The sequence below is a fragment of the Moschus berezovskii genome, chromosome 28 (assembly GCF_049115385.1).
Source record: "Moschus berezovskii isolate FMDL1 chromosome 28, NW_MosBer_1.0, whole genome shotgun sequence".
Taxonomy (NCBI): Eukaryota; Metazoa; Chordata; class Mammalia; order Artiodactyla; family Moschidae; genus Moschus; species Moschus berezovskii.
The window spans coordinates 1,495,384-1,508,600 of record NC_142487.1 but is presented as its reverse complement, the minus strand read 5'-3'; the positions used below and the strand labels follow the sequence as shown (position 1 = coordinate 1,508,600).

General features: G+C 44.2%; 1 protein-coding gene across 5 annotated transcripts in view; it reads left to right on the top strand.

The window, feature by feature from the left end:
* Positions 1 to 13,217, top strand: part of LAMA3 (laminin subunit alpha 3) — a 266,410-nt gene that overhangs the window by 164,518 nt on the left and 88,675 nt on the right. For all 5 annotated transcript variants that reach the window (XM_055417088.2, XM_088833464.1, XM_088833460.1 and 2 more), the window contains 3 exons: positions 1,181 to 1,342; positions 7,812 to 7,910; positions 10,276 to 10,359. In XM_055417088.2, the coding sequence (XP_055273063.2) occupies positions 1,181 to 1,342; positions 7,812 to 7,910; positions 10,276 to 10,359 (345 nt within the window). The remainder of the gene's footprint in view (positions 1 to 1,180; positions 1,343 to 7,811; positions 7,911 to 10,275; positions 10,360 to 13,217) is intronic.

Sequence of the window (13,217 nt, the reverse complement as noted above, 5' to 3'; positions counted from 1 at the left end):
TTAAGCGCTGTGCTCACTGTCCTTAGCCTGCAGTGTTCTGTCCCCAGATGCCCTCATGTCCCTCAGTTCACGTCACTTATCAGGTCTCTGTTCACGTGTCCCGGTGCTCGGAGAAGCCTCCCCTCACCGCTCACTGACTCTGCGCCCTCACCGTTCTCTGTGGACTTCATAGCGGGTATCACGGTTCTAAAGGTTGTTATCTCTCTTCTTTCACCACTTGCGTGTAACCTCCTTGATATAATCCCAGTGCCTTGAGCAGGATCTGAAATGTAGTAGCTGCTCAGTAAACACTCATTAGAGTTGGTTGTTCTCCTCCCTTACTTCTTATCTGCTTATCTTCCTGCTTTACTTTCCTTCTCACCTGTTTTACCACATCTTGTCTTTGGCCACTTTTAAAATCAACTCCAGAAAGCTAAAACTTGTGTTGCCTTCATGATCCCATGCTTGCTTTCTTGTGTGAGTCATGTATTTGTTGTTATTGCTGTTTAGTCGCTAAGTTGTGTCCAACTGTTTTATGACCCTATGGAGTGAGTCATGTATTATATCCAACAAATGTTCACAGAAAGACTTTTGTCCCTGTTTTACTGCCTGCCTCCTGAAAGGAGCACAAGCTTGTAGTTGGGGGTAAGTTATTTTGTAAATCCACCCTGAAGGCTCCTCTTCTTATCCCGAGGGGGCCCCCCGAAGGATTATTCCAAATCTATGCCTTGTCAGCTCCTTCTTTTTCTTCCGCTCATAACTTAACTCCTGGCTTCCTTTGTGATCAGGGGAGTATTTCATTCTGTTGCTCCATTTAGAGAAAAACAGCGACAGCAGGCCACTGTATTTCACATCACATTTTCTCTCCAAGGAGCACACCATTAAAATGCGCCCAGAATCCTAGTTGTGATCCACACCCTTATTTGCATATTATTCAAATAGTTATTGGACACCTACTAAATGTCAGGATGTGTGCAGGGCTGAGGGATAAATCCCACTTGCATATGGCCACTATCCTTTGAGAACTCCTAGTCTCGAAGGGTCAGCTGGGGGCTGAGTGGGAATCAGAGACAAGAGGAGACACCTGAGGGAGGCCTTTGCAGCACGGTGGCTGCCCCGCGGCTATTTCTGCTCTTCATGATTCAGCCGTCGCTGGAGGAGCCACGGGCACATGGTTCCGTCCCTTGTCTGTGTGTTTCAGTTTGTGGACATGATGGGCTGGCGCCTGCAGACGGCGGACGGAGTGGACATCCCCGTCTCCTTCAACCCCGGCAGCAGCAGCGTGGTGGCCGACCTCCAGGAACTGCCTGCTACGGTCCATAGCGCCTCCTGGGTCGCCCCGCCTTCCTACCTGGGGGACAAGGTAACCACATCCTGCTGTTCTCCCATGCCCTTCCTGGACTTCCTCCATCACTCCCTGGGCATCATTAACCAGATCTCTGGAAGGAAAGTTCCAGAAGTTCAGGTTACTAAAATTGGAGACCTTAGCTTAATCACGGGCTTCCCACATGGCTCAGTGGTAAAGAATCCTCCTGCCAGTACAGGAGACTCAGGAGACTTGGGTTCTATCGCTGGGTCAGGAAGATCTCCTGGAGGAAGAAACGGCAACCCCCTCCGTTATTCTTGCCTGGAGAACCTCATGGGCAGAGGAGCCTGGCGGGCTCCAGTCCATAGGATCTCAAAGGGTTGGACACAGCTGAGTGACCGAGCTTGTGTGGGTTAATCGCAAATGCAGATAATGGAGGGACTGGAGATGTATATATCTCAGGGGCCCCACGTGCATTGTTCACCAGCAAAGGAATAACACACCAGGTTGTTCTTCAGTTCAGTTCAGTCACTCAGTCGTGTCCGACTCTTTGCGACCCCATGAATCACAGCACACCAGGCCTCCCTGTCCATCACCAAATCCCGGAGTTCACTCAAACTCATGTCCATCGAGTCAGTGATGCCATCCAGCCATCTCATTCTCTGTCGTCCCCTTCTCCTCCTGCCCCCAATCCTTCCCAGCATCAGACTCTTTTCCAGTGAGTCAGCTTGTCGCATGAGGTGGCCAAAGTATTGGAGTTTCAGCTTTAGCGTCAGTCCTTCCAATGAACACCCAGGATTGATCTCCTTTAGAATGGACTGGTTGAATCTCCTTGCAGTCCAAGGGACTCTCAAGAGTCTTCTCCAGCACCACAGTTCAAAAGCATCACTTTTTCGGCGCTCAGCTTTCTTCACAGTCCAACTCTCACATCCATGCATGACCACGGGAAAAACCATAGCCTTGACTAGATGGACCTTTGTTGGCAAAGTAATATCTCTGCTTTTTAATATACTATGTAGGTTGGTCATAACTTTCCTTCCAAGGAGTAAGCGTCTTTTAATTTCATGGCTGCAATCAGTATCCGCAGTGATTTTGGAGCCCCCAAAAATAAAGTCTGACACTGTTTCCACTGTTTCCCCATCTATTTCCCATGAAGTGATGAGACCAGATGCCATGATCTTAGTTTTCTGAATATCCCATGAACAAGGTAAGAGAAACCCAAAAAAGATGGTAGGTATTGCGAGGGGGCATCAGAGGGCAGACACACTGAAATCATAATCACAGAAAACTAGTCGATCTGATCACATGGACCACAGCCGAATGTGGTCCACTGGAGAAAGGAATGGCAAACCACTTCAGTATACTTGCCTTGAGAACCCCATGAACAGTATCAAAAGGCAAAATAATAGAATATTGAATGAGGAATTCCCCAGGTCGGTAGGTGCCCAGTATGCCACTGGTAATCAATGGAGAAATAACTCCAGAAGGGATAAAGGGATGGAACCAAAGCAAAACCAATACCCAGTTGTGGATGTGACCGGTGATAGAAGCAAGGTCTGATGCTGTAAAGAGCAATATTGCATAGGAACCTGGAATGTTAGGTCCATGAATCAAGGCAAATTGGAAGTGGTCAAACAGGAGATGGCAAGAGTGAATGTAGACATTCTAGGAATCAGTGAACTAAAATGGACTGGAATGGGTGAATTTAACTCAGATGACCATAATATCTACTACTGTGGGCAGGAATCCCTTAGAAGAAATGGAGTATCCATCATGGTCAACAAAAGAGTCCGAAATGCAGTACTTGGATGCAATCTTAAAAACGACAGAATGATTTCTGTTCGTTTCCAAGGCAAACCATTCAATATTACAGTAATCCAAGCCTATGCCCCAACCAGTAATGCTGAAGAAGCCGAAGTTGAACGGTTCTATGAAGACCTACAAGACCTTTTAGAACGAACACCCAAAAAAGATGTCCTTTTCATTATAGGGGACTGGAATGCAAAAGTAGGAAGTCAAGAAACACCTGGAGTAACAGGCAAATTTGGCCTTGGAGCACGGAATGAAGCAGGGTAAAGGCTAATAGAGTTTTGCCAAGAGAACGCACTGGTCATAGCAAACACCCTCTTCCAACAACACAAGAGAAGACTCTACACATGGACATCACCAGATGGTCAACACCGAAATCAGATTGATTATATTCTTTGCAGCCAAAGATGGAGAAGCTGTATACAGTTAGCAAAAACAAGACCAGGAGCTGACTGTGGCTCAGATCATGAACTCCTTATTGCCAAATTCAGACTTCAATTGAAGAAAAGTAGGGAAAACCACTAGACCATTCAGATATGACCTAAATCAAATCCCTTATGATTATACAGTGGAAGTGAGAAATAAATTTAAGGGACTAGATCTGATAGATAGAGTGCCTGATGAACTCTGGACAGAGGTTCGTGACATTGTACAGGAGACAGGGACCAAGACCATCCCCATGGAAAAGAAATGCAAAAAAGCAAAATGGCTGTCTGAGGAGGCCTTACAAATAGCTGTGAAAAGAAGAGAAGCGAAAAGCAAAGGAGAAAAGGAGAGATATAAGCATCTGAATGCAGAGTTCCAAAGAATAGCAAGGAGAGATTAGAAAGCCTTCCTCAGCGATCAATGCAACGAAATAGAGGAAAACAACAGAATAGGAAAAACAAGAGACCTCTTCAAGAAAATTAGAGATACTAAGGGAACATTTCATGCCAAGATGGGCTCGATAAAGGCCAGAAATGGTATGGACCTAACAGAAGCAGAAGATATTAAGAAGAGGTGGCAAGAATACACAGAAGAACTGTACAAAAAAGATCTTCACGACCGAGATAATCACGATAACATGATCACTGACCTAGAGCCAGACATCTTGGAATGTGAAATCAAATGGGCCTTAAAAAGCATCACTACGAACAAAGCTAGTTGAGGTGATAGAATTCCAGTTGAGCTATTTCAAATCTTGAAATGTTGTTTTTGGTTTTCACTTAATGCTGAAGAATTTCCCTGCATGGAAATATTTGTTTAAATAATACCTGCTGCGAATGGCACATGTATGCTTTTAAATGCCAGTGCTGAGAATTGTTTGTTTTAAAGCAGAAGAAAGGCCCCTTGTCAGGAAAACAAAAGCTGCAAAGTGACTCATGAGCTTATTAAAAGAAGCCCAGGAACCAGCAACAGCACAGCTTCCATTAATAGAATCACGTGTGGTTATGAATAAATTCTTTATTTTTGTTAAAAAAAATTTATTGTGGTACAGTTGATTTACAATGTTGTGTTAGTTTCTGCTGTCCAGCAAAGTAAATCTGCTATCCACTCTTTTTCAGATTCTTTCCACATATAGGTCATTACAGAGTATTGAGTAGAGTTCTTTGTGCTATACATCAGGTCCTTATTGTTACATATTTTATATACTGTAGTGTGTATATGTCACAGATGTAGAACACAAGCTTATGGCTACCAAAGGGGACAGGGTGCAGGAGAGAGGAATAAATTGGGAAATTGTGAGTGACGTGGTTAGATGCTCCTCAGGAAGCTTATAAACAAGTTGCTTTTCCTTTGTTGCATAAATTATCATTCCAGGATCAGGCCATTCCAGGATCAGGCCATCACTCATTTATAAGGACAGAAGTATGAGCCTCCCATAGAAATATCCTCTGGTGACACATTTGGAGAAGAGGGAGATTTCACAGAGCCCCACCCAGACGATGCCATGCTCTCACATCTAGAATGACTAGATACTCGGGTCTTCTCAGCCTGAGCTCTCTGACGCTGTCTGTGGGTTGAAGGGCTGTGGGTGCTGACCTCTGAGTGTGGGGAACGTTGCTCTTCTCACATAATCCCACTTTCCCCTCTCGTGACATGCCTCTTCTCGTCCACAGGGAGAGCCCTGTACTTACTGGTCATCTCATCCTGAGTAACAGACAACTCACAGACTTTGCAGCTTAAAGCAGCAGACCATTATTATCTTGGCCAGTTTCCGTGGATCAAGAATTCAGGAGCAGGTGGCTCAGGGTCTCTCATGAGGTTGTGGTCAAGACGTCAGCCTAGGCTGCAGTCATTTGGGCCTAGAGGATCCATGTCCATGCTTGCTGGTGTGGTTGTCAGCCGGCCTCTGTCCTTGGCTGGCTGTAGGTTGGTGGCTTCTGTTCCTGTTCATATGAGGCCCTCCATAGATGTGTGAGGGTCCACATGATACTACAGTTGGCTTCCACCAAAGCAAATGAGAGAAAAAGCAATATTTTTGTAACCTAATTTCAGAAATGACACACTCTAGTTTTTGCTATATTGTGTTCTTTAGAACACAGTCACTAAGCCCAGCCTATACTCTGGGAGAAGAATTAAGCTCCACCTCTAGAAGACAGGAGTATGGAAGAATATGTAGACCTATTTTTAAAATCTTAAATTCCTTTTAAAACTGTAAAAATAAAGTTACTGTATGACCTTGCAGTCTCATTCCTGGGCATGTTTTTCCAGAGAAAAACATGGTCCAAAAAGATACACACACCTCAATATTCATTAATTACTGTTTACGATAGCCAAGACAGTGGAAGCAACCTCACTGTCCATTGACAGATGAAAGGATAAAGAAGATGCGGTGCATATGTGCAATGGAATATCACTCAGCCATTCAAAAGAATGAAATAATGCCACCTGCAGCAACACAGATGGACCTTGAAATTGTTGTATGGAGTGAAAAAAGTCAGACAGAGACAGACAAATATCCTATAATATTGCTTATATGCAGAATCTAAAAAGATGATCCAAATGGACTTACTTACAAAACAGAAACAGACTCACAGGCTTAGAGAATGAACTTAGGATTACAGTAGGGGGAAGGGGCTGGGGAGAGGGATAGAGTTTTCAATTGATGTGTTCAAACTTCTATATTTAAAATATCAATAGACAACCAACAAGGACCTCCCGTATAGCATAGGGAACTCTCCTCAGTATTATGTAGCCACCTACATGGGAAAAGAATTTGAAAAGAATAGATACATGTATATGTGTAACTTAATCACTTTACTGGACACCTGAAACTAACACAAGGTTGCTGATCACTTGTACTCCAATATAAAATAAAAAGTGAAAAATAATGTCAGCCCATCAAAAAAGCAATACTTACTCTCAAAAGAGAATTCGAGATGTTATCTTGAGTACTTCCAGACTCTCTGGTCATAACTAGGTGAAGCTGTGTAGGCTGTAGGTTATAGGGAAGAATTTCAGTGGACTGGGAGTCTAAAGGGCTGCCTTACCTCCCTGCTCCAGTTTATTTGCATCTCAGTAAGGGTACTTTGTCTACCTGCCCTGAGGTGACGTTGCCTCTGATTTTCATCCCTCGGTCACTGCTTCCTTCTTGATGAGTTTTTACTTGAAGGGGGAGGGATGTCAGGACCAGATGTACAGTCTGTCCAGAAAGATGCTCATTCACTTCCTCGTCTCCGTTACCATCAAGCTGCTAGTGCAGCACTGAGAGACGGTCCATATACCTGGCGGTACGGTCAGACATGGGCTTCCCCAGGGGCTCAGCGGTAAAGAATCTGCCCGTGGGACAGGAGCTGCCCGAGACATGGGTTCAGTCCCTGGGTTGGAAGATCCCCTGGCAGAGGATATGGCAACCCACTCCAGTGTTCTTGCCTGGAGGATCCCATGGACAGAAGAACCTGGTGGGCTGCAGTCCTTGGGGTCGCAAAGAGTCGGACTCGTATGAAGTGACGTAGCACACACACATAGTTAGACATGGCTCATGCACCCAAGAGAATGCAGAATCACTTAGGAAACAGTCACCATCTGTGCTCAGGGGAAGTTTTTTTTTAGTTTATTTTTGGAAGTTCATCTTGTAGCTGATAGCTATTAACCAGTTCTCTCAGCTAAATAGAAAAGCAGTGGCCTAGATTTCTTAGAATAGCTGTGGTTTAGTAACCATCTCGGAGAAGACAATGACAAGCCACTCCAGTACTCTTGCCTAGAAAATCTCATGTACAGAGTAGCCTGGTGGGCTACAGTCCATGGGGTCGCTACTAGTCGGACACGACTGAGCGACTTCACTTTCACACATTGGAGAAGGAAATGGCAACCCGCTCCAGTGTTCTTGCCTGGAGAATCCCAGGGATGGCGGAGCCTGGTGGGCTGCCATCCATTGGGTCGCACAGAGTTGGACACGACTGAAGTGACTTAGCAGCAGTAGCAGTAGCAGTAGCCATCTAGAATAAAAGGATCTTATTTGTTTCTGTGTGACTATTATTTTTCTTTTTAAGGGAAGTATCCTCTTGCTTGTAAAACTCAATCATCTTCACATTAAACATTTTAATCAATATAAAATGGTATAAAGTAGAGAGTTAAAATACCATCTTCAATTCCACTATCTAGAAATGACCGCTGTTAACGGGATGATAGTGTATCTTCCCAGAGCTATGTGCCAGTGTACTTCATAGACAAACTGATGTGGCCATGGTGTGTTGTAATGCTTGTGCTATTAATGCTGTTATTTCAATTTTAGGTTTCCTCTTACGGTGGCTACCTCACCTACCAGATCAAGTCATTTGGACTACCTGCTGACATGGTTCCTCTGGAAAAGAAGCCGGATGTGCAGCTCATTGTAGGTATCAGAGTACAAGCCAAGTGACAGGAAGTATCAGTTGCAGCTCGTGCCATTCTGATTTTAGGACATCTTTTCTTAAAAAATAATTTTATTTACTTGTATGTTTTTGGCTGTACTGGACCTTCACAGCTGCTCGGGCTTTTCTCTAGTTGAGCTGAGCGGGGGCTACTCTTCCTTGTGATTCAGGGGCTTCTCTTCTTGCTGAGCACAGGCTCTAGGGCATGTGGGCTCAGCAGTTGCGGCTCCCCAGTTCTAGGGCACAGGCCCAGTAGTTGTGGCTCACAGGCCTAGCCATTCTGCAGCATGTGGGATTTTCCCAGATCAGGGATCGAACCCATGTCTTCTGCATTGGCAGGTGGACTCCTCACCACCGAGCTACCAGGCAAGTCATAGGACATCTTGATAAGTGGCCTACAAGAAGTCTGGATTAAGTCATTTCCAGGATTTTATAGAAACTCGAAGGGAAGTTGAGAGCATGTAGCACCTCCTCCAGATCCTGGGTCCCTGACCATCCCAGCCCTGAATCGTTTCTCTTTTCTTCCCTCCCAAGAACTTAACCATCTCCCTCCTGGCTTTTCACAATCATTGCCTCATCGTCAACTTATTTTATGTTTCTGTCTTTCAATTTCATTGCACAAACATTTTTGAGACTTCCCTTTTTGCAAAGTCACATTGCTGGGCTCGTGAAGGCCAGGTGGTCCCTGTTGTCAAAAAGAAAACGTATAATCTAAGGCAAGATGGGCTTCTCTGGTGGCTCAGTGGTAAAGAATCTGCCTGCAATGCAGGAGACCCAGGTTCCATCCCTGTGTCGGGAAGGTCCCCTGGAGGAGGAAATGGTGACCCACTCCAGTATTCTTGCCTGGAGAATTCCATGAACAGAGGAGCCTGGCTATAGTCCATGGGGTCTCAAAAAGTTGTGACTAAGCGACTGAGCACAAACATGAGACACTGGGGAGCCCTTTTGGTTTTTTGAGAAGTGACACCCACATGCTATGTGCTGGGCACACAGTCCAGAACTACAATCTAGCAATTTCTTTGAGGGCAGGGGTGATATACCATCCTGCTTTGAATCCCTACAATGTACAGAACCTTGAACATGGGGCGCCATCGCCTGATCTTGACTCTGCTTCTGGTTCATTTGCTGTAATTAATGTGATGCAATTCCAGCTTCCTGAAGGACTTCTTTTGTGTATTTTGTGTAAGTGATGACTGGAAAACCCCACATGTCTCATGCCAGCTGAGGGCCTTGCATTCTGGTAGCTTTTTGTGTTTAGGCACGGCTGTCCTTTGTTCTGTTTCTGCTGGATCCAAATGTATTGAATTGTTGTTTTAAAAACTCAAAGGAACCTTCCTTTGCAAAACATCTTGAAAATAAAGCACCCAGGACTTTAGAGTTAAGGTCCAAGGGAAAATAGTTCCACAGTAAAAACACTATTATTACATGCTGTTGATCAGCTTCATTATTTTTTTACAGAGCATCTCAAATTCAGGCCATTAGTAGGCCTATATCTTACAGCCTGTTATTATGCAAACTGTTGGAGCTCATGGAGAAGTGATGACCAAAATTTCTTCTTAATTTATCTTCAAACTTGGAAAGTAATTTAGGCTCATAAAGCATATACTCTGCTGCCTTGTTCCAAACCACTGAAATTAAAAGCTTATTGGGCATGTTTCTTAGATTAAGATTTTCAGTGAGTGATTGCAGATAATGCTCTTCTTTCTGAAAGGCCAGCTCTGATGAATGAAACCTTTAGGGTTTTGGTGCCACAACAGAAGAGCTGAGCTCCTCTGTGTGGGTCTGGGGTGAGGGTGCTGGTGGTGGGTGCTGACTGTCCCATTGTGCCCTCAAGAGCCACTGTAATGGGGACCGGCTTGCAGAAGCTGAGTGATGGGGCTGGTTTCCGCAGGGTCCTGGGCTGTGGGGTGAGCCCTGCTCCACATGCCAGCCCTGTCCATGTCATCTACACAGCCCACAGCCAGCCTGCCAACCTTCTGCCCTCCCCACTAACCCACCCACAAAAGCACTTTCTTGCTCCCTGTCTGGTCCTAGACAGTAGGGGAACTGGTCCCTCATGTTATCTGCAAAGCATCTTTATTTTGTCTTTAATTGTTTCCATCTTTTTAAGCCACTTTTAGTCAAAGGAATTTTCCTGGTTTCCTATTTGTGAAAATGAACTCTATTAGGTCTTATTATTCCATTTCCATGTTACTAATCCTTTTGCTTGTCTGTTCATCTTGCCGTTCCTTTTTGGAATCAGTCATTTTATGTAAAGCAGATCCATAGACATTTGTTCTCAAATCAGCCATAAACTTCAAAACATGCCAGCCAAGCTACCAACACATTCATATTTGTCTTCCACAGGGTCAGCACATGTCCGTCATCTACCGTGAGCCAAATCACCCCCGGCCAGACCGGCTACATCACGGGCGAGTGCAGATGGTGGAGGTAAGGGAAAAGTGAACGTGAAGTGGTTCCTTCTTTTGTCTTTTTTTTCTTTTGGCCACGCTGCAAAGCATGTGGGATCTTAGTTCCCTGACCAGGGATAGAACCTACACCCCTTGTACTGGAAGCTCTGCAGCTTAACCACTGGACCAGCAGGGAACTCCCTGAAATGGTTCTTGATGAGCTTTTCTGTCCTATGACTTAGTTCTTTCAGAGTTGGTTTTTCTTTTTACTTATTTTATGAATTTAAAATATTAATTATATTTATGTAAATATAATTTAGATATATAAATTAAAATTAGAAATGATATAAAGTATACAAAGCTCCAACGTCACAGGGCTTTGTTTGCACTATCTTTATGGCACTTAAACAGGAGACCGTACTGTCTCCTGTTTTATAGTTAAGTATCCTTATCGTATCGGAGAAGGCAATGGCACCCCACTCCGGTACTCTTGCTTGGACAATCCCATGCATGGAGGAGCCTGGTGGGCTGCAGTCCATGGGGTCGCAGAGAGTCGGACACGACTGAGCGACTTCACTTTCATTTTTCACTTTCATGCATTGGAGAAGACAATGGCAACCCACTCCAGTGTTCTTGCCTGGAGAATACCAGGAACGGGGGAGCCTGGTGGGCTGCCGTCTATGGGGTCACACAGAGTCGGACACGACTGAAGCGACTTAGCAGCAGCAGCAGCATCCTTATCGTATAAACTCCATGAGTCTGTCACGCTCCTATATAGCTCGCGTTTGTCCTCAGGATCCCCTCAGTGCCTGGAACCTGGTGACTCTCCAACAAATGTGCTTGGGGGTGAATACATAGAAGAGTCGTAAGCACATCTAATACCAAAAGAAATAAGAATAATATAGCTAAATATTGTAGAGCTTATCAAATTATGTGTGCATGCATGCCAAGTCCCTTCAGTCATGACCGACTCTTTATGACCCTATGGACTGTAACCTGGCAGGCTCTTCTGTCCATGGGATTCTCCAGGCAAGAATACTGGAGTGGGTTGCCATGCCCTCCTCCAGGGGATCTTCCCAACCCAGAGATCGAACCCACATCTCTTATATCTCCTACATTGGCAGGCGGGTTCTTTACCTCTAGTGCCACCTGGGAAGCCCTAGCAAATTGTAGAACATTGTGTTACACCTACTTGGTTACAACTATTCCTTTAAACAATGTTCCAATTTTATTATTAAATTTGTCCAGGGATTTCCCTGGTGGTGTACTGGCTAAGACTTCAAGCTCCCAATGTGGGGGGATCCAGGTTCAATCCCTCGTCAGGGAGCTAGATCCCACATGCTGCAAAACTAAGAGTTCAGAAGGTGCAACTTTTTAAAGTCCCACATGAGGAAATGAAGATACAAGATCTGAGTGCCACAAATAAAACATGGCACAGGCAACTGAGAAATAAATAAAAATATTTAAATATGTCCAGTGAGAATTGTTAAACATATCCTCAAGGGGATACTTTTTCAAGTACCTTAAACTTGCAGACATGCTTTAACATTTCTGTGCTGGTCCATCCATAAAGTGGAATACCATTTGGCAATAAATAGAACAAAAAGTATTGGTAACTTCCACAGTGTGGATGAAGCCCAAAATATTATGCTGAAGGAAAGAAGCAAGACACAAAAGTCCACACATTATGTGATTCTGTTTATATGAGAGATGTCATGCCAGCAAAAATGGTGAAGAACCTCTCCCAATTTTTCCTTCACAAAAGCAATGAGAAAACTGGCAAATGTGGTCAGAGTCAACTAGTTTACAACTCTTGACAATTAACCGAAGCCTAGCAGTAATCTGAAAAGCATTCATTCCAGGAAAAAAAAAAAAGTCTGAATCTTTTGCCACTAAATACTACAGTACTACATGATCTGTGGTTGGTTGAATTGATGAATTTGAAGCCACAGATGTGGAGAGTGGACTGGGAAGATTTTCACAGATTTTTGACTCCTAGAGGGTTGTCACCCCTAATACCTGCATTGCTCAAGCGTCAACTCTATATTCCAAATAATTGGAGATAGGGTTTTGGAGATATTTGCACAGTCATGTTCACTGCAACACTGTTCACAATAGCCAAAAGGTGGAAGCAAGTGAAATGTCGATTGACAGCCGACGGGGTAAAGAAAATGGGGCACACACACACTGGAATGTTATTCAGTCTTAAAAAAGAAGAAAGTTCTGCCATATGCCAGAACATGAATGAAATTTGTGCACGTTCCACCAAGTGAAATAAACAAGTCATGAAGAGATAACTGCTGTGTGATTCCACTTATGTGAGGTATTTAAAGTCCTCAAATTCATAGAGACAGGAGAACAGTAGTTGCCAGGGACTGGGGGAGGAGGAAATGGCAGTTATTGCTTAATAGGTGCTGAGTTTCAGTTTTGCAGGATGATAAAGTTCTAGAGATCTGTTGCACAATCACGTGAATACAGTTAACACTGCCGTACACTAGGCTTCCATGGTGGCTCAGGAGGTAGAGAATCTGCCTGCAGTGCGGGAGGCTGGGGTTCAGTCCATGGATTAGAAAGGTCCCCTGCAGAAGGGACTGGCTGCCCACTCTGGTATTATTGCCTGGAGAATTTCATGGACAGAGGAGCCTGGCCGGCTACAGTCCATGGGATCGCATAGAGTTGGACACGACTGAGTGACTAACACTTTCACTTCACTTCACCATACTGTTAAAAATGATTAAGATGGTAAATCTTATATTACATGTTTTTCACCATCATAAAAATAAAATAACATGGATATGTGTGTGCAAGAAAAGATTGGACTTTCTGTCACAATTTTGAATGTTTAATGAATGATCTGAGCTGTGCGACTTTATCTGAGCTGTATGACTTCCTTGGTTT